Raw genomic sequence first — 20,937 nt, forward strand, 5'->3', positions numbered from 1 at the left:
TTTGTATGTACATGCACTATAGTACATGGGTGACTAAAACAATATAGTTTTGCAGCTCTTAATGGTTGGGATACACTATATATTCAGATTTACTTACAGAGCTTTAATAAATTGAAGCATAGGTGGCAGTGTGGTGATGTGGAAAGAGGATTGTGTTGAGAGGATACCTGGTTTCTGAATGACCTTTAAGGGCCATTCCTGTATTGAAATTTTAAGCAAGACTCTTAAGTTCAGCATATTAATTGTAGATAAATACCATAAATACCAGCCATTGTTCATGAATCATTTAAGAGATTGAAATGGGAAAGTAGATTGCAGTGGTAAATCATTTCTATTAGTGATCTTTTTTCTGGCTCTGAAACATGGTTTGTGGTTTTTTTTTTGTTTTATATATTTTTGCTTGCCCAGAGTAGCCATGAACTTGTCTATAAAGTAGTAGGCCCGATCAGTGACAGTTTACTTACCACCCTCTATGTGTCAGGCACAGTGCTGTGTGTGCTTATGTTCTCTGATATAATCCTCATGATAATCTAGTGGGGTAGGTCATCTTCAATACATGGATCTGAAAACAGGTTTAGAGAAATTAATCTGACTGGGACCCTTAACTAGTGTGACCAACCAAAGAGCCAAACTTAGATCTGTAACTCCTGAGCCAGCCATGCATGTGGTAGTGTCATCTCTCCACATGTACCACACTTTCTTAAAATCAAAATATAATTTCATCATGAATTGTGGGCTTCATTAAAATCAGAAAATAAATAGAAATACTTTAAATTGTTTTTGCCAGAATCTTTTATTTCTTGCCAAATTGTCAGGACACAAGGTAGAATTCCATATGAGGAAAACAGTCATATCAGACTTTTTTTAGAGAGGGAAATCAGAATGCATGTAGAACATGTGACTCACTTTATAACCAAATTACTTTTAAAAAATTATTTATTTTTAAATTTTACTGAAATATATCATTTATACATGAACATACAGAAACAATGTGTATAGTAAAAATTGTGAACTTACAAAATAAGCATGCATAACATCATACAGGGGTCCCATAATCACCCCACCACCAATATCTTATGTTTTGTGAAACATTTTTTATAAATTATGAAAGATATCATCAAAATATTATATCTACTAACTGTAGTCCACAACTTACATTTGGTGTATTTTTTCCCCAACCCTATTGTTTTTAATATATTTTTATTAAAGAAGTTATGAACTTAAAAAATCATGCACATGTGTAGAATTTCCATACGACGCTCCTTCACCAACACACCACACCATGGTGAAACATTTTTTTACAGATTTTGAGATAATATCAGACAAGTACCACCAACCATGGTCCATAGCATACATTAGGCACACTTTCCATATTCCCCCATTATCAACACAGTAAATCTCTGGCATTGATGCAAGAATATTACAGTATTGTTGTTAGCCACAGTCTATAGGTCATACCAATTGTATTTTTCTCATGCTTCTCCACATTCCCATCACCTGCAATAGTGATGTACATCCACTCTGAGAAGGACCAAATCCATTTTTAAGGCAATGTAAAATACCTTGGAATTTCCCTATGTTGTAGTTTTGGAATGGTGGGAGCTTGTAGCCCTTGAATGGTTTAGAGAAGCCAAACAGCACAGTTTGAAAATTACTGATCTAACTTAGTCTACTCTCCTTACTTTATAGCAGGGTAAAAAGGAAGGGGAGTCAGGAAAGGGCACAAGGCTAATCATGGCTATCCTGAGACCAGCTCCTTTGTCTCAATGGCTCCACAGTGAATACTGTTTAGTGTAATTATGCTGCCTCTTTGAACTATATAACTTAATTTATGCTTATAATTGCTATATTGGCATTGATTATCAAAATATCTGTAATAACATTGAGTAATCATGTATAATGTGTTAGGTATTCTGGGGGTTTTGCAGTTATGGAGGACTGTAATCCTTGACCTCAGGACATTGCATATTGCCTGTTTCCACAGATTTAAAGATCACCCAACGCTAAATGACAGATATTTGTTGTTACATCTTTTGGGTAGAGGAGGTTTCAGTGAAGTTTACAAGGTAAGTATGATAAACTGGATCATTATGCAAAGACTAAGGGTTAAATTATTGGTTATTACCAGCTTGGGAACATTTTGAATAGCAATAACTGTGGGTCGATAGCTAGTGGTCAAAATTTAAAACTTTTATGAACTTATATCATTGTGAGAACTGCTTCTAATAAACAAGTTGCTTAAGCTGGATACAATATTTTACCGTTTCCAATTTTGAGAAATAAGTAATTATAGATAAAAGGAAGAAAAAACAGTAGTTATTTCTAGGTGATTTTTATTATGATTCAGCACTTTCTGCCTTGTCCACAATTTCTCTTGATGTTTCCAGCCCCTGGGGGTAAGCCTGACAAATGGAGAATTGATTCATTAAATGGTCTTCAGTGTGCAGGTGTGGTAATTTCCTCTTCTAAGATGCAGCCTTCACTGATGTGATTTATATTTTGTTCATATGAATTTATATATGGGAAATCTTAAATAATTAAGTTAAATAAGTAAATAATTAGTTCTCATTTAGGATAAAAACAGTAGAAACTAGTTCTGTTTCTCTATTTCAAAATCATCAAAATAGGTTCTTTGTGCTTCCAATTGTACTGGTTACTGATATCCTATTTTTTCTAGTGTACTTCTTGAAATGTTTCAACATTTCTGAAATCTAGATGCTTCTTAGAATGATGAGTACATTTAATTTAGTTCTTTTGATGTTCTCCATTCTCCAAAAGCCCTCTTAAGTCAGTGTTGGGTCTTAAAATCCATATTGTCTTGGACTTAAATGTCACAGTGTAGTATTTGGAGGTAATACTTGCAATATCGTTAGTGTGCCTACAAATTAGGTGATTTTTAATGTGTGTTTTTTTTTTTAACAGCTTGAAATGCTACTCTCCTTTAAAGTCATGATAGTATGGATGCCTGTAGGTAGACTCAGGTTTTCTAAGAAAAATAGCTCAAAAAACTTCCATTTTTGTGAAATAAAATATTGTACCTGAATTAAATGGTTTTTATACTTTAAAAAATACTGGTTTAAAGTTAGTATTAATCAGAAGTTTGTCCATTTTATGAACAGCCCTGTCTTACTTGCAGCCCTTTCTTAGAGGTAGGTTTCATTTTAAAAGAAATGGAGACTAATAATCATTAGTGTTCATGGTCTGTATGTCCTGTGCCAAATGCCTTCACTGTTCATACATCTGTGGAAATTGGCATTGTATGGTAATGTTACTGGAACTAAAGTAGTAAGATATCTTCAGGCCTATGGCCTCTGTATCTACAGAGTTTCTTGTTGTACTCTATACTAGTTGTAATAGACAGTCGAGCCAAAGGTTTTTCTACCTAGAAAATCTACAATTACATCTGAATTTACAAAACTAAGAAAAACTATTTGCATTCTAAAGGAGCTCCTCAATCAATTCTTTTGTATGGAGGAATTTCCTATTATATTACAATAAGACTATCAAATTATGGTTTACACCCAGCTTTCTCAAAAAGCCATCTGGGGAGTGAATGTTGGGCTCCCGCCTCCCACATGGGAGGTCCTGCATTCAGTTCTTGATGCCTCCTGAGAAGGCAAGGACAAAACAAGTCAAACAAACGAAAACACCAACTCAAGGAAGCCGATGTGGGATATGGCTCTTGGTAGAGTGCTGGCTTCCTTCATATGAGGCCCAGAGTTTAATCCCCAGTCCCTGGTACCTTAAAAAAAAAACAAAAATCATTTGTTACCTCCTCTTTCACATCATGATATAGCACTACCTAGCTGATGCTGGACTTGCCAGCAGCTGTGGTCTCTGAGGGATGAGCATGTTTCTCTGGACAGTGCTGGAGAAGTGACTTGTGCAACTAATATCAGACACCATTGAAATAAAACCTGCTTTTCATTTACACTCCATAGGTTGGGAAATGGGACTAAAGGCAGGGCTGTTTTTTGTTTTTGTTTTGGTAAACATAATATAATAAACCCTAAGGTTATTTTCTGAACAGTCATACCAAAGAGATACTTACTGAGAGGTTATTTCTTCAAGGCATACTGTATAGCCTGGCAGACAGTATGTGTTCCCCTACATTATGAAAGTAGTGGGACTTACTGCTGAATTCTGTAAAGTCCTATCAGCCAAGGCATGAGAGACAACCTAATGAAAAAAGGTCTCAGATGAGGGTAGATCATGATGTCTAGAAAGAGAATTGTTTGGAAATGACTGTTAAGATGTGGGCCTTCTGTTCGTGGTGTATGCTTGTTTTTATTTTCTAAACTCCTTGGTGCCAGTGTGTCTGGAGACTTTTAAATTATCTGCTCACAAGTTTCAAGAAGATGGTTGTAGAATGGAAACAAGTATGTCATGTGCTGTTGTCTGCTGCCGTTTTTATTTAACAGTGTATAGATTATGCTGACCTGTTAAATTGAAGCTTCAAGCCAGTGCCTATAATTCTAGTTAGAATTTATCCAGAATATAACTTATTCCTTTTCTTTATAGGCATTTGATCTAACAGAGCAAAGATACGTAGCTGTGAAAATTCACCAGTTAAATAAAAACTGGAGAGATGAGAAAAAGGAGAATTACCACAAGTAAGTGATACTGGAGTGTCTGGTTTTTCAAAATTTAGTAATAATAATAATGATTGTAGTGTAAGTGTTTAGAATGCTCTGGGCACTATACTAGGAGTTTGACATGCATTTTTGTTGTTTCATTTAAGTATCAAAACAGCTTTAGGAGAATGAGTGTATTCTCCATCTTACTGATGAAGAAACTGCTACTTCCAGAGTTTGATAACAGTTAAGAAGTGACTAAGGGGAGCAGATGTGGCTCAAGCGGTTGATCACCCACTTCCCAATAGGAAGTCCTGGGTTCGTTCCCCAATGCCTCTTAAAAACAAAACAACAACAAGCAAACAAACAAACAAAAAAAACAACTCAAGGGAGGCAATGTGCCTCAGTGGTTGAGCACCATCTTCCCACATACAAGGTCCTGACCCTGGTACCTTTAAAAAAAAATTTTAAAAGTGCCTGAGCTGGAATCTGAACCTAGACTTCTCCTTAATCCACAACCCTTGCTCTTAACCTCCCCTTCCATTCATTGATCCAAAACAGTAACAGGTTAAGCCTCAGAAATCACTGTTGCTTGTCTGTAGAGAATCACCCAAGAGTATCCTTAAGTTATCTAGGGTCCTTGAGATGTGACTCTGGCTCTTTCTGTTTTGACATTATTACTGAAGGAGACAATAAGTGGCACTCCTTATACTTGTTAGCACCTCAGTGCTATGCTCTCCTATCTAGTCACAACTTATTTGTCTCAAAAATTCCATCTTTAGTGTCTACTTCACTTCAGTGCTTGTTTCTCTTCAGAATGCCACCCGCAGCAGCCTCATCTGCACTGGGTCAGGGTTGGGGGTCAGGGGGTGGTTTCTTTAGCCTGTATCCTCATTTCATGTGTAGCTATGAATTTCATTGTTCCACTAGTGTTAGGTTTTGTTTGTTTCCCCTTGAGCTTCAGAACATTGAAGTTCATGGCTCATTTGCTTTCAAGGCCATGTAGGCTTAATTTGCTAATAGATTCCCTACTGGGTTTAATTTTTCTTTTTGAGTAGGTAGAAGTAGTGGATTAAATACATCCTAGCTCTAAAAAGAGGAGACAAGCCCATCCCCTTTTTTCAGGAGGTACTGGGGACTGAACCCAGGATCTTATACATGGGAAGCAGGCGCTGAGCCACTGAGCTACAGGTGCTCCCAATGAGAGTTGTTTTTTTTTTCCATTTGTTTGTTTGTTTTTGGAGGTACTGGGGATAGAACCTGGAACTTTGTACATGGGAAGTAGGCTCTCAACTACTTGAGCTACATCCATTCCCTAAGCCCCTTTTTGATAGAAACAATTCACCTCCTTTCTGTAAATCCAACTTTTTAAAAAAAGTATAAATTAAACTTTGGAGGGAAAAGAGCAGTAAACTTTGAAGTAATCTTTTAGTTGTCTTCTAAATCTCAAAGAGAAAATAAAGCATTTCTATATCATTAGCCAGTTATTGGGGCATTGACCAAGGCAATTGTTACTTTATACCTATTGTTCATCAGGGACCCAGGAACTCTTCCTGTTCTGTACAGATTGGCAGTGGCATTCAGCACTGGAGAGGAGGTTTTGTGGCATTAAGAGAAATGGGGGGAAGCAGATGTGGCTCAAGTGATAGGGCTTCTGCCTACCATATGGGAGGACCCAGATTTGATCTCTGGAGCCTCCTGGTAAAAAAGAAAAAGAGAAGGAAGGCCTGCTTGTGCAGCAAGCTGAGTGCCTGCATGGTGAGCTGAGTGCCCACATAGTGAACCACTGCCTGCGCAAGTGAGTCACACAGCAAGATGATGATGCAACAAAAGAAAGACAAGCAGGGGAGAGCCAGGGTAAAGCACAGCAGAGACTAGGAACTGAGGTGGCGCAAGTGACAGGGAACCTCTTTCCACATCAGAGGTCCCCAGGATCAAATCCTTCTGAATCCTACAGGAGAAAAACGAGAAGAAAAGACAAAAAGAGAATAGATAGAGAAGATCACACAGCACATGGAACCAGACAGCAAAAACAGCAGGGCAGGGAGAGGGGGAGGGGGAAAAAAGGAGAAATGGGACTTAAGCAGAGGAAAGAAAAGGGATGGTGTGTGGTTTGTGCGTGTACTCTGTGCATACCTTACATGACAGGCAGGTGCAGTGCAGATGCTTCTGTGGAGCAGTGACACTTTTATAAGCCCATTCCAGTCACTTGATGTGCAGAGACAGTTGGCATGCAGCACTGAATGCCAAGAGCAGTTCAGAGAAGGAAACTATGTTGTTATGACTAGTTATAAATGAGAAATGTCCCTATTGTATTGAGTACCTAAAAGGGTTTTTGGGACAGGGCACTCTTCTTAAACTCTACCAGGGACCAACTTTGGCCAACCTTGAGAAAACAGTCCCTTTGCTAGGATTTATATATAAATTGTCTGTGTTCAGGTTTTAGACTGACCTTAAGGAGAACTCTATTGTTGTATATTACAGTAACTTCAGATGGGCGTTCTGCTCACCCTACCCTTTTGAAACAGAGGGGTTGATGCCAGGGCTGGGTACCTTCTCAGGATAATTGGAAAGTAATTTGGGTCCTCATGGGTCCTGGTGAGTGCAGATTCGGGTGTCTTTCTCACATTTTTCTACAAGACGGAGTCGTGGAACAGGTGAAGGGGGCTGCCCCATTTTTCTGAGCTTCATCTAGGCTGCTAGTGTTGCTTCTTAACTGTTGGATCATCACCAGTGGGAATCGTGGCACCTGACCACCTTCTCTGCACCACCTGGGCAGTTGATAGACACTGGTGACAGGGAGGGAAGGAATTCTCATGACTTCCATTCATGCTTTGGGGGACATTCTTATGTACCTCCACTTTTCTTTGTAAGATGGTTGTATTTTGCTTACTTACTAAATCATCTGAAATCATACTGATGAATTTCAGGCTACAGATAACGGTGAATTGGCAAAATTGTCATTAACTCCTTTGAATTTAATGGAGGCATTTATCAAGCATATAACAGATTTAAGTGAGTGCTTTAAAAATTCAGTATTAAAATTAAAAATTAATGCACTTCAGTGTTGTGGTAACATCATAAAATATGAAAATACTGCTATTATTCACCTTGCACAGTATTTTTGCCATTTATGGGGATGATTTTGTAGCCCCATCTGAACTCAAGACCTTTAGTAAAAAACAAGGAAATACTTGAAGGAAAGAAAAGGTGGTTGTTCTTGTTAAAATTTGACATCTGTTTTGCCCTTCTTTCTCTCTTTTTTCCTGCTGTTAGAAACAAACAAAAATAAACTTTTATGTTTGGGTTATGAAAGCATTAATAAATACTGCTAGGTTTCTTTAACTCTCAGAAATAACATATAAAATCTCTGCAGTAAGAAAAATTTCAGTTAAAACTATCCACAGAAATAATTGCTCCTAAATTAGTATGTTCCTATAAGATACTCTTTTCTAACTTTCTAAGATAAAAGTAAGTATTTTGAAAATCTAACTATATATCCACTTATAAGAGAGTAAAAGAAAAGCACATTGGGGATAAGTTTCTTCAGTTTCTAATTTAAACCTCCAGTTACAATTCATTAATACCTTGGGTGCTAAGTTCAAAGTTGAACATGTGAGGGATATGGCACAGCCAATGACTTGCCTGACGAGTACAAGAAGCACACTTAGAGCTTGATATTGTGGGAATGCTTTCAGTGGCACTCAGCAAATTCCCTTGGGGGCAAGGACTTTGCGTGACACTTCTTTGATTCTTAATTTTTACCTTTTTTAGTTTGTTTAGTTTTCCGTATCTTGACAGAAAAATTAGTCTTGACTTTGATGTGCACAAAATCAAGAAGTTGAAGCAAAAGGCACAGAACTATAGATTTACAGCATGCTAGAGTAAGAAATGACTTGAACAGTTAATTGTGTTTAGTTCATAGGTTTTCAAACTTTTTTTTAAACAACAGCACCTTTATTTTACCCAATAAAATAATTACATAGAATCTTGCTGTGTATATATATATATATATATAAAGACAAGTATGGAGCATCTTTGATGGAATGGGGGCTTGGGTTAAAGCTAAATTTTCTCAACATTTTCTCAGGGGCTCCAGAGGTGACCATCTCCAAGGAACACAGTCCAGTGTTGTTCCTTATTTTGGTGATGTCCAAACTTAGGTCCACAGAGGTGGTTCACAGAGCTACGACTAAGCTAGGTTTCTTGGTTCCCAGTGTAGTGTGTATGCTACCTCACCTCTGCCATTGTGAGGCAAGTCTTTCCTTATCGGAAAATCAAGGATGATAAAATGAAGCATCAGAAGGAATGCGAACTGCCAAAAATGACAGCTTGAAAACTAAAGTTAATTAAATTCTTACATTGCGGGGAAATGTATCTTAGATTCCTATTCCTCCCCCTTTCCTTAATTTTTTTCTCAGCTTTTCTTTAGTCGAGTATGGGCGTGATTTTTTTTCCAAAGATTTTTTTCTCTGTCCCCCCCTCCCCCGCAGTTGTCTGCTCTCTGTGTCCATTTGCTGTGTGTTCTTCTGTGACTGCTTCTATCCTTATCAGTTGCACCGGTAATCTGTGTTTCTTTTTGTTGCGTCCTCTTGTGTCAGCTCTCCGTGTGTGCAGAGCCATTCTTGGGCAGGCTGTACTTTCTTTCGCACTGGACAGCTCTCCTTATAGGGCATACTCCTTGCACGTGGGGCACACTCCTTGCACGTGGGGCTCCCCTACACGGGAGACACCCCTGCGTGGCACGGCAGTCTTTGTGCGCATCAGCACCGCACATGGGCCACCTCCACATGGGTCAAGGAGGCCCGGGGTTTGAACCGCGGACCTCCCATGTGGTAGGTGGACGCTCTTATCCATTGGACCAAGTCCACTTCCCCTTTCTGTGACTTTTTGACATGCTGGATAGAGTATACCAATTCAAAAAGCATTGCTTTTTTTTTTTTTTTTAAGGTACTGGGGACTGGGTATTGCACAAAGGACCTTGTATGTGGGAAGTCTGTGCTCAGCCACTGAGCCACATCGGCTTCCCTGAGTTGATTTTTTTTCATTTGTTTTGCCTTTTTTGTTTTTTTGTTTGTTTGTTTGCTTATTTATTTTTTTTAAGGAGGCACCGGGATCTGTTCCTGTGGGAGGTGGGAACTCAACCACTTGATCCACACCTGCTCCCACACAAAACATTACTTTTTAAGTTTTACTTAATTTTCTTTGGAAAATTTTTTTCTTTTTCCTTTTTTTTTTTTTCTAGTTAGAGAAGTTCTAGTTTACAGAAAAATCATGCAGAAAATAGAGTTCCCGTATTACACACACACACACACACACACCATTATTAATACCTTGCATTAGTGTGGCGCATTTGTTAAAATTCATGAAAGAACATTTTATAATTGTACTATTAACTATAATCCATTATTTGCAGTAGGGTTCACTGAGTTATGCATTGTGTTGTGGATTGTTTGTTTTTTAAGTATTTATTCTAGTAACATTTAAACAACCTAAAATTTCCCCTTTAACACATATTCACATATATAACTCAGTGCTGTTAATTAGTTTAATAATGTTGTGCTGCCATCACCACCATCCATTATCAAAACTTTAGAATCAACACAAATAGAAACTCTGTACAATTTTTAGCATTAACTACCCATTGCCTACCCCCAGGCTAGATCCTGGTAACCTGTATTCTAGATTCTGACTCTGAGTTTATTACAATTATTTCATATCAGTGATTATATATTTGTCCTTTTGCATTACTCAACATGATATCTTTAAGGTTCATCCATGTTGCATCATGTATGAGAAATTCATTCATTTTTTATGGCTAAATAATATTCCATTATATGTTCATAACACATTTTTATTATTCATTCATCTGTTACTTGGTTTGCTCCCATCTTTGGCAATTGTGAATTTTGTTGCTGTGAACATTGGTGTGCAAATATCTGTTCGTGTCCCTGTTCAGTTCTTTTGAATATGTACCTGGAAATGGGATTGCCAGGTTATATGGTAATCCTGTATTTAACTTTGTGGGGGAACCACGGAACTGTCTTCCACAGTGGCTACATCATTTTACTTTTCTATCAACAATGTGTGAGTCTTCCTGTTTCTCCACAACCTCCCCAACACTTGCAATTTTCTGTGTCTGTGTGTTTAATAATAGCCATTCAAATGAATGTGAAATGTTATTTCATGGTTATGATTTGCATTTCCTTAATGGCTAATGATGTTGAGTATCTGTTCATGTGCTTTTTTGGCCATTTGTATATCTTCTTCAGAGAAATGTTCATTTAAGTATTTTGCCCATTCAAAAATTTAGTTGCTTGTTTTTTTTGTTGTTGTAGAGTTGTAAGATTTCTTTATATATCCTGGATATTAAGCCCTTACCAAATATATGGTTTCCAACTATTTTATCCCATTCTGTAGGTTGTCTTTTTACTTTTATGATAAAGCTTTGATGCACAAAAGCTTTAAATTTTGATGAGATCCCATTTATCTATTTTCCTTTTGTTGCTTGTGCTTTGGGTATAAAGTCTAAGAGACTATTGCTTTCTCCTAGCATGGAACATGACTCCCACTGATGAGCCTCCCTGGCATCAAGGGATTACTACCAAGCACCAGCTGGTGATGCAACTAGAAAAAGACCTTTAATAAAAGGGGGAAATGGTAAAGACAAATGAGTTTATATGGCTAAGAGATTTCAAAATTAGTCGGGAGGTCATCAGAGGGGTCATGCTTATGCATATCATCAGGATCTCAGAGACAGCCAAAGTAAATACAACCTCAGGTAGAGGTGCTCCTGAGGGCTACAGAGACACCCAGCTCCTGTGGTCATGACAAATGACTCTGGAGTTCAGTGCCTTGCCAGTGGGCCCTACTTTGGGATTTGTGCTCCTGAGTGTGACAGCGTTGGATTCAGATATGTGACCTCTCTGTGCATGCCTCTTCTGTCACTTTTACTGAAACTGTGGTTAGCACTGGGGTTGGTGTATGCCCAGGAAACTTGAATTTCTGGAATGTCTGTGTGCCACCTGGGCCCTGAGCCTCAGCAGAGTTGCAACAGCTACTCTTCGGTTCATTGGACTTACCCAGGTCAGTTAAGAGGGAGGTGAGGATGGTCAACCACCACACCAGGGAAACCAAGAAAGTCTACAGCTGCAAGCAGAAGAATTCCATCCATCAGCCATGTGGGATCTAAGCCCCCCTTGATTGAGAGGTGGAGTAGACATCACCATCCCAGGGTCCACAGGATGGAGGAATAAAATATGGATTAGAATGGACTTACCGATATTCTACTATAGAATTATTGTGACTCTAGGAATGGAAGAAATTATATCATTGATGTGGAGACAGTAGCCACAGGAGTTGTTGAAGGCAGGGAGAGGGAAAAAGAGGTGTGATATTGGGGCATTTTTTAGGACTTGAAGTTGTCCTGAATGATATTGCAAGAATAGATGCAGGACATTATATATTCTGCCATAACCCACTGAATGGACTAGGAGAGAGTGTAAACTACAGTGTAAACAGTAATCCATGCTGTGTAGCAATGCTCCAAAATGTACTCATCAAATGCAATGAATGTACCACACTAATGAAAATTGTCAATGTGGGAGGAGTGGAGGGTGTGAGGAGTGGGGCATATGGGAACCTCTTTTACCTTTTTTTAAAAAATTTTTTGGTTTTTTTAAGATTTATTTATTTCTCTCCCCTCCGCCCACCCCAGTTGTCTGTTCTCTGTGTCTGTTTGCTGCGTCATCTTCTTTGTCCGCTTCTGTTGTTGTCAGCGGCACGTGAATCTCTTGTTTCTTTTTGTTGCGTCATCTTGTTGTGTCAGCTCTCCATGTGTGCGGCGCCATTCCTGGGCAGGCTGAGCTTCCTTTTGTGCTAGGTGGCTCTCCTTATGGGGTGCACTCCTTGCGCGTGGGGCTCCCCTAGCAGGGACACACTGTATGGCACGGCACTCCTTGTGTGCATCAGCACTGCGCATGGGCCAGCTCCACACGGGTCAAGGAGGCCCGTGGTTTGAACCGTGGGCCTCCCATGTGGTAGGCGGGCGCCCTAACCGCTGGGCCAAGTCTGCTTCCCATCTTATACTTTTTAATGTAACATTTTGTGTGATCTATGTATCTTAAAAAAAAAGAAAGATGAAAAAAAAAAAACAATAAAAAGAAAACCATTGCCTAACACAAGGTCCTGAAGATGCTTCCCTGTATTTTTTTCTAGGAGTTTTATAGTTCTGATTCTTATATTCAGGTCTTTGATTTATTTTTTAGTTGATTTTTGTATATGGTATGAAGTAGGGGTCCATCTTCATTCTTTTGCTTATGGATATCCAGTTTTCACAGCACTGTTTGTTGAAGAGACTATGTTTCCCATTTGAGAGGATTTGGTACTGTTGTAAAAAAATCAGTTGGCCCTAGATACGAGAGTTTATTTCTGAACTCTGTTAAATTCCGTTGCGTGTATGCCTGTTCTTGTGCTATTATCATGCTGTTTTGATTACTGTAGCTCTGTACTGAGTTTTAAGATTGGGAAGTGAAGTCTTCCAACTTCATTCTTCTTTTTCAAGATGACTTTGGCTATTTTGTGCCCCTAATAAAATTTCTGATTTCTAACTCTTAGGAAAACATGCCCCAAATTAAATGGTGCTAGATTATGTAATAGTAATAGTTTCCTGTGCTTCGTTTTTAAATTTAAACACTTAAAAATTACTGGCAATCATATAAATATTCTATTATTATTTTTAAACATACTGTGTAAAAATGTCAGATTCCATAATGTATTTTTGTTCCTAATCTTAACAAATGATTTTAGAGTGGAAAGAGCTAAGAGGGGAGAAAAAGTTCTAATACATACATTTAAATTCTCCATCCTGAGAAAACTGGGGTTTCCTTGATTTCAAATTTTCTATCAATTTCACATTTTCTTAGAACAAGGAAAAGCTCGTGGTACGTTAAGTGCTTTTTGTATGGAGGTAAGGTTTAAAAATAAATATAAATTACTGCTAATTGACTTACATAGCAGATAGTTCTTTACCCAAGGAGTTTACATGCTAAAATTGATTCCCTTTATGTTACCAGAATATAAGCATTAACAAATATGAAATATCGGCTTTAAAGGAGAGAAAAGACTTTCTTTGTAATTTTTACATCTCTGTTATTTGGGTACAAATATTAAAGAGGTGTGATGTCATAGAATGAACATGAAAGGGATAAAAGGTTGTTATCCATTCAACAAATATTTGAGTACCTACTATTTTCTCAGCAACTGTGTAGGTACTAACAGAGAAAATAGAATGAGGGGAAAAATCAGAAAGGGACAGATGAATCTGAATGGAACAAGCAGGTGGAAACAGTGGAGAAATGAGAAAATATTGAGGAGTATTCCTTGAAGAGTTTGAAAAGGCAGGCCAAAATACCTTGTTAATTTTCCATTTTGTTTACAGGCATGCATGTAGGGAATATCGGATTCATAAAGAACTGGATCATCCCAGAATAGTTAAACTGTATGATTACTTTTCACTGGACACTGACTCGTAAGTGCTATGCCATTTAACTTGTATTCTTTTCTTGTAGTGTGTTGACTGTTCATGGAGTACACTGTTCATAGAATAGAGTAAATCTCAGTCCAGGAAGTACCCTCTGAGGATACCAAATAATATGTTAATATATGGGCCAGTGACTATGCAAATTCACATTTGGGCCAACCAGCCATCTCTTAACCAAAGGATATATGCACTTAGGTCTTGGTAAATGTTTAACAACTGCCTGGGTGAGGAGAGAGAGACATTTGCCAATTTCCATGATATAATGGCCAATTTCAAGCTACCAAGAGCAGAATAACCAACTCATAAAATTCCTGAAAATTTAATAAACAGCTTTTGGGACATACATACCATATTGGTGCCAGCATTGAACTGACCAGTGAGTGTAGACTTTAAAGGGGGAGTCTCTGGCCCTACCCCACCCTGGAAACTCTGGTGAACACTAACAGGTCTTTTTTTTTTTTTTAAACAACTTTATTTCAGATTCACAAAAATAAAGAGCAGAAAAACGCAGCTCAACAACTTATGGAAACCTTACTCCTAAAAAGTTCTTTTTCAGTTACCTTTATCTCATCTACTTCCAACTTCTAACTTTGATGTTCCTTTAGTGTTCAGAAAGATATACAGATGAACACAGATTAGTTAAATGACATAGTCAAGGTTTCCTCATTAGTGAAAAAAAATGAAGAGAAAAAGCATGCTTAATTTTATTCCTATCTCACAAAACCAAACCCCATATTCTTTTTTTTACATTTAGAATTAATATAGTACCAACTTTGCTTTTGCTACAAAAACATTACAATTTTGAAAGAAAAATGAAACAAACTAAAAAGACTTTTTTAAAAAGCCAAAAATTTTAATTTTGTTGCTGGCTATAGTCCATAAATTATATTAGTTATATTTTCCCCATGTATCACCACATTCTTAACATCCTGTAGTAGAACATTCTTATATTTGTATTATTAACCACAATCCTCATCTACTTCCAAACTTGTTGTACATTCCCAGTATTATCCTCCAGCTGTAACAGGTCTTTCTTAAAGTACCAGCAATGTGATTTTATCCTACCCTAGAACAAAGGAATGAATGTGGCATGAGGGCAGAGCCCAGTGCTGCGTGTTAAGATATGGGATTATAGGCACGTAGAATGTTAAGAGTTGGAGGGGCACTCAGAGTCTGGCTTTCTCATTTTATAGGTGGAGATTTGAAGACCAGAGAGGTTAAATGACTTGTCTAAAATATTTGGTCGTCTTGGTGATTGTCGCAAGTTATTACGTGGTACTGGGAAGCTCCATGGCTCTGGGTTTATCTAGGAGTGTAGAACTATTCCAGCATTTGCAAATGTTTTCTCTGTAAGAGTCTGAACTAAGTTAGGAGAATATACCCCCTTAGCGTCCCAGGATGGTTCTAGGAGTTTGGCTTGTTCCATCTAGCAGCTCTCTCAGCAATTGTACACAGAAAACTGCCCCACATTTAGAAATGACCCCAAAAGGAGACCATAAATTCCCTTTAGAAACATGAACTATGCCCTCTTGCATCCACTCGGGGATTTTCCTTTTTTTGTAGGGAGGTCCTTGTACCAGGCACAACTGTGTGTGTGTAGCATGGAGTGGGATTCAGAAAGATGTAGTCAGAGGGCAGTTTGGGGAAACAGAGGGCTTCCTAACTCCTGGACAGACTGCCACAGTGTGGCTTCACTGTTTTTCTCTGAGTAAATTCCTTAAATATTAGGTAGACCTTCACTCTGAAATTTAAGAACAAACATTATTTCAAAGATAAATGTAGTAACTGAGATTATCTGCAGTTTTGAATTATATACACACTTTTAAGTATTTTGAGAAATTGTTATTGTGCTATTCTTACATTGTTTACTTTGTTCTTTCTATTATGTGTATGGTGAATTTTCACCAAAAATAAGTCAGATCATTTTAGAAAGTCTTCTGGGAGTTGTTTCAATATGAAAAGTGGGATTTTATTTTCAGCTTGCATTTGGGTCAGAGAATCATTCTACTGAGCATAAGAATCTGTACCTCCAATTTCAATGTCTCAGATAAGAGAATGTATAAATTTTAGACACTTATTCTCAAATATGACACTAACATGCCTTGGTATGTTTCATAGGATGTTGTCACATAAACTGCATGTTGCCTACATGACAACAATAAGAAGCCTAAGCTGTTGTTCATTTTGGGGATTCCATAGTACTGTGTGTATCCAAATTGATAATCTGTGTTTTTTTTGAGGCCCTAAATTGCCAAGCGTCTGAGTCTCTTCGTGCTCAGCTCTGTTCTTCACGCTTTTCCTGCTCTGCATCTTAGATGGGTTGACCCTTGTAGGCTTTGTTGAACAGGCTCCTGTGTCAGTTGGCATCCAACTAGGTTCAGCCAGTGGGAGGCAGAGATTGGTGAGGAGGGGCAAGAGAAACCAAGGTATTTCTCTGCCTCTTTCTACTGTAGCTCTGCTTTTCCACTGGTGATCCTGGTCCTTGGGTTCTGGTTGCATAATCCCCTCCTCCCTGTGTCTCTCTAGCCTTAGGATGCTAATGACTTCCTACTCTAGATGATCACAGGAGTGCCTCCCTGGCCCATTTGTCTTCTAAGCTCTTCCATCATCTGTGTGATCAGTTGCCTAAATGAAGCTTCTCTGTTTTAAATACTTAGGTGGTATTTTATTTTCTGGCCAGTCCCTGATGGATATACCCACATTGTTACAACATAGAATACTTTAAAAGCTGTTCCTCTCTCTGGGATATTCAGACAGTTCAGGAGATCTTACTTCAGTCTATAACTGCCTTGGAAAACAGACACATGTCCCTTAATGCCTTGAATGATATGAATTGTATACCATGAATGGTAGATTTAAATCTGAGTCTCATGGTATATTCACACAATTGAAGGGAAAAAAACAAAAATACTTCTGTGTAATACCACATTTGTTAGGACCACAAGTAGTATATTTTTAAAAACTTTACATCCTGTGTCTGGCAAAGAGAAACTCTAGGGTAGTATTATGCCACACTGTCAGGAGACTCAGTATACAGTCAGTTCTCATGATCTGGCAAACCCTAGATTCTTTCTCACTGCCAACACTCAGCGTTGTATAAAGTGCTGTTTCCAGTGAGAATTGTTTTTTTAAATAATAAGATTTATTTTTAGAGAAGTTTTAGATTACAAAAAAGTTGCATCAGAAGTATAGGGGATTGGGAGTGGATGTGGCTTAAGCAGTTGGGCACCTGCCTCCCACATGGGAGGTCCCAGGTTTGGTTCCTGGTGCCTCCTACAGAAGATAAGCTAGCACAGCAAGCTGACACAATGAGCAGGGAGCAGATGTGGCTCAAGTGGTTGGGTACCTTCCTACTACACGGGAGGTCCTGGAGTCGGTTTCCAGTGCCTCCTAAAGAAGATGAGTAGACAGTGAGTAGATGCGATGCGCAAGCAGACGAGGGAGCCATCTCAGGGCGGGGGAGTTTAAGAAAAAAGTATAGGGGATTCCCATATTACCCCCTCAACAGGCCCCCTGCCCCGTGCATACACTCAGATTCCCCTGTTAACATCTGATATTAATTGTAGTACATTTGTAACAATTGATGAACCAATATTGAAGCATTTTCTCCTAACTAAAGGCTATAGTTTATATTAATGACTTATATGTTGTACAGTACAGTTTTATAGGCTTTAACAAATGCAAAGTGTCATGTGTTCATCCTTGTAGTATCATACAAACCAATGCTCACAATATACTTGATTAAAAATGAATGTGTGGTATGGGTGTGTGAAGAAGACCCTTCCAGGAAAATAGGATTCTTTATAGTCCTTGTCAGTATTCTTAGTCTGCATTCATAAAGAGATAGGGCATGGGTGAACTTCTGCACAACAGATTCCACCATGGAGGGTATGGAGGCTCTTCACTGAGAGAGCAAGCATTTTTATCCTGTCATCCACTCTGTTAGCTAATATTGAATAAAGAATAGAAGAGTGTATGTGAAGAAAGAAAGAGGAAAAGAGTGAAAAGCTAATTTTCTAAAGTTCTTATTAGAACTGGCTTAGATAGTCTTAATCTGTTTGTTCTTATCCCATGGTTACATGTTGGTTTATTTCTTTAGGTTTTGTACAGTATTAGAATACTGTGAGGGAAATGATCTGGATTTCTACCTGAAACAGCACAAATTAATGTCCGAGAAAGAGGCCCGATCCATTATCATGCAGATTGTGAATGCTTTAAAGTACCTAAATGAAATAAAACCTCCCATCATACACTATGACCTCAAGCCAGGTATGTCTTAACTTTTAGGAGATAAGGTTGGTGGCTTTTCTTGGGTCCCATAAGTGATTTTAATTTTATAAAGTTAGATAATTTGGTAGGAGCCAAGGAGACCTAATAGCATCTGACTTTAGATTTCCTAGGTAGGTGTGGGAATGAAAGAGCCCTGGCCACGCAGTCCTGGAGGATGGGTCAGATTTGGAGACATAATGCCCTTGTCTTTGGAGCCTGGGCAGTTCATGATGTCAGTTCCAATTAAAGAAAGAACTGTTCTGGCAAGTTCAGTTTTGTTTTTTTCCCCATTACTCATACTGTATAGCATTTCTTCTACTCCAAGTAAGTCTCTTTGATAGGTGCCCCAAAGGTAACTTAACTTTGTATATATACCTTCCATTTCATTTAGTTCTGAGCTGAGTTTTTTCATCTTTTGTATGGTTTCTATCTAACTTTCAAGACATCAGCAAAGAGCAAAGGATTAGTTACTGCAGATGTTCCAAAGACTTTTCACCTCTATTTTTGTTGTTGTTTCCTTAGCTGTTTTTTTGATGCCTATGTAAGTTCTATGTAGATATCTCTAACCAGCTTAGTTGGGTGTTAGGAAAATGCTTCCCGTTCACCTCCTGGTTTGGGCACAGTTGGTAACTTTGCTTTCCTTTTCTGGAAGCTATATATTAAATCTCACTGTTGACTATTCTTTAACATACTAATATAATTCAAGTGACTAAAGTATTATAGTGAAGTGATTTTTTAAAAGATTGGGTTTTTCATCACTAAATCCAACACCCTTTCCTACCATAGTAGCAGTAGGTGGCACTGTGGTATTAGCTTTGATTCCCTTGTGTGTTTTCCTTAAATTTTTTTTCCTTCTGAAACTATTGCTCTGAACATTGGTTTAGAGATCTTCACAGAAAATTCAGATGAAATTTTCCCACTATTTCTGACTGACTTTATAAGTGGTATTTTACTTTGGCAGGTTATTTTTTTTTCCTAGTGCTCGTACTGGTGGTTTTGGCACAGTAAGGAGGTGATTCTTGGAAAATAGAAGTCTGCAGCCAGATGCTGAGGACTCTCCCCCAGCATCCATAGTCCAGAGCACTTTATTTAAGGGACTCAGATGTTCTTTTTTGTGTGCAAGAGTTTGAATTTAGTTGTCCCCTTGTCTGTTATTAACTTGGGTTATTCTCTTAAATCAGTCTGTACTTATTCATGATGGTTTTTATCTTTCTAGGTAATATTCTTTTAGTAAATGGTACAGCATGTGGAGAGATAAAAATCACAGATTTTGGTCTTTCCAAGATCATGGATGATGATAGCTACAATTCAGTGGATGGCATGGAGCTAACATCACAAGGTGCTGGTACTTATTGGTAGGTATTCAGAATGTCTGCCAGGTTAACTGGTTGTGATGTGGTTATCTGCTATACTGAAACATTAGTAATTATTAATTTCTGCATGCTGTCTGCTAAGGCAAAAATGCTGTAAACCTGACTTTCCTCCCCAAATAGTTACTGTCTTTTGACCAGTTTGACTTTTTGTCTTTTCATTAATTTGTTTTAATTTTTCTTTCCTTCCTTGAAAACAATGAGAGATTGTGTGTGGCCAGCTGTTTGAGAGATATATGTCCTCTGCAGGTCTGGCCTTATAAGTAGGTAAGATAATAGGGCTGCTAACGTGGTGTAGTAGAAACAATGACCCTGAGTTTTTTTCGGTAGAAATGCAGGCTCCTGTCTTCAAGGGCTCTTAAATGAGGGATTCATTTCTACAGTTGCCGGAAGAGGGTGAGGCATTGCAAAGATCAGGATGTCAAATAACCACAGTATCACATGGAGTCAATACAGGAAAAAATGAGCACAATTACAAAGAAGTTTATCCATCTCTGTTAGCCGTGTTCTAAAAGGTTTTGAGGCATATTTCTTTCCATCTGTTGTCACTCATCTTCCACCAAGCACCCTAGCAAGCTCTACCTTCCCTGTTCAATGACTTGTCCTACCTCTGCATACAATCGTGCAGTTTAGGTTTTTAACTTTGTGATTGTAAAAGTATATCGGGAAGCAGATTTGGCTCAAGCAGTTAGGCGCCTGCCTACCACATGGGAGGTCCTGGGTTCAGTTCCTCATGCCTCCTAAAGAAGACAAGCAAGACAGCTAGCTGGCGCAACATGATGATGCAATGAGGAAACACAATGAGAGACATAGCAAGCAGGGCACAGAGGTTGCTTAAGTGATTGGGCACCTCCTTCCCACATGGGAGGTCCTGGGTTCGGTTCATAGTGCCTCCTAGAAAGATAAACAGACACAGAGAGCAGACAGTGAGCACGAAACAACAAAGGCATGGGGGGAGGGAGGAAGTATCTGTTTCATTTCTGAGGGAGGAGATATGTTAACACAGAGCCAGTATTGGAATTTGTGATTCTGAACATGGAGAAAGCCTCTGCCAGCACATAGAGTGGTAACGTGCACTTTTTACCCTAGGCTCAGTTGGTTAGATAATTTTTCTTTGGGACTCACAGTTTTTTCAAATGAAGTTTCTTAGTCTCTTTGTTCTGCTTTTCAAAATTTCACAGAA

General features: G+C 38.4%; 1 protein-coding gene across 13 annotated transcripts in view; it reads left to right on the forward strand.

Annotated features, from left to right (window-relative positions):
• Positions 1 to 20,937, forward strand: part of TLK2 (tousled like kinase 2) — a 140,532-nt gene that overhangs the window by 108,389 nt on the left and 11,206 nt on the right. For all 13 annotated transcript variants that reach the window (XM_071210725.1, XM_071210726.1, XM_023584672.3 and 10 more), the window contains 5 exons: positions 1,985 to 2,066; positions 4,522 to 4,613; positions 14,014 to 14,103; positions 18,215 to 18,384; positions 19,601 to 19,739. In XM_071210725.1, the coding sequence (XP_071066826.1) occupies positions 1,985 to 2,066; positions 4,522 to 4,613; positions 14,014 to 14,103; positions 18,215 to 18,384; positions 19,601 to 19,739 (573 nt within the window). The remainder of the gene's footprint in view (positions 1 to 1,984; positions 2,067 to 4,521; positions 4,614 to 14,013; positions 14,104 to 18,214; positions 18,385 to 19,600; positions 19,740 to 20,937) is intronic.

Source organism: Dasypus novemcinctus, chromosome 21 (genome assembly GCF_030445035.2).
Source record: "Dasypus novemcinctus isolate mDasNov1 chromosome 21, mDasNov1.1.hap2, whole genome shotgun sequence".
In the NCBI taxonomy this organism is placed as follows: domain Eukaryota; kingdom Metazoa; phylum Chordata; class Mammalia; order Cingulata; family Dasypodidae; genus Dasypus; species Dasypus novemcinctus.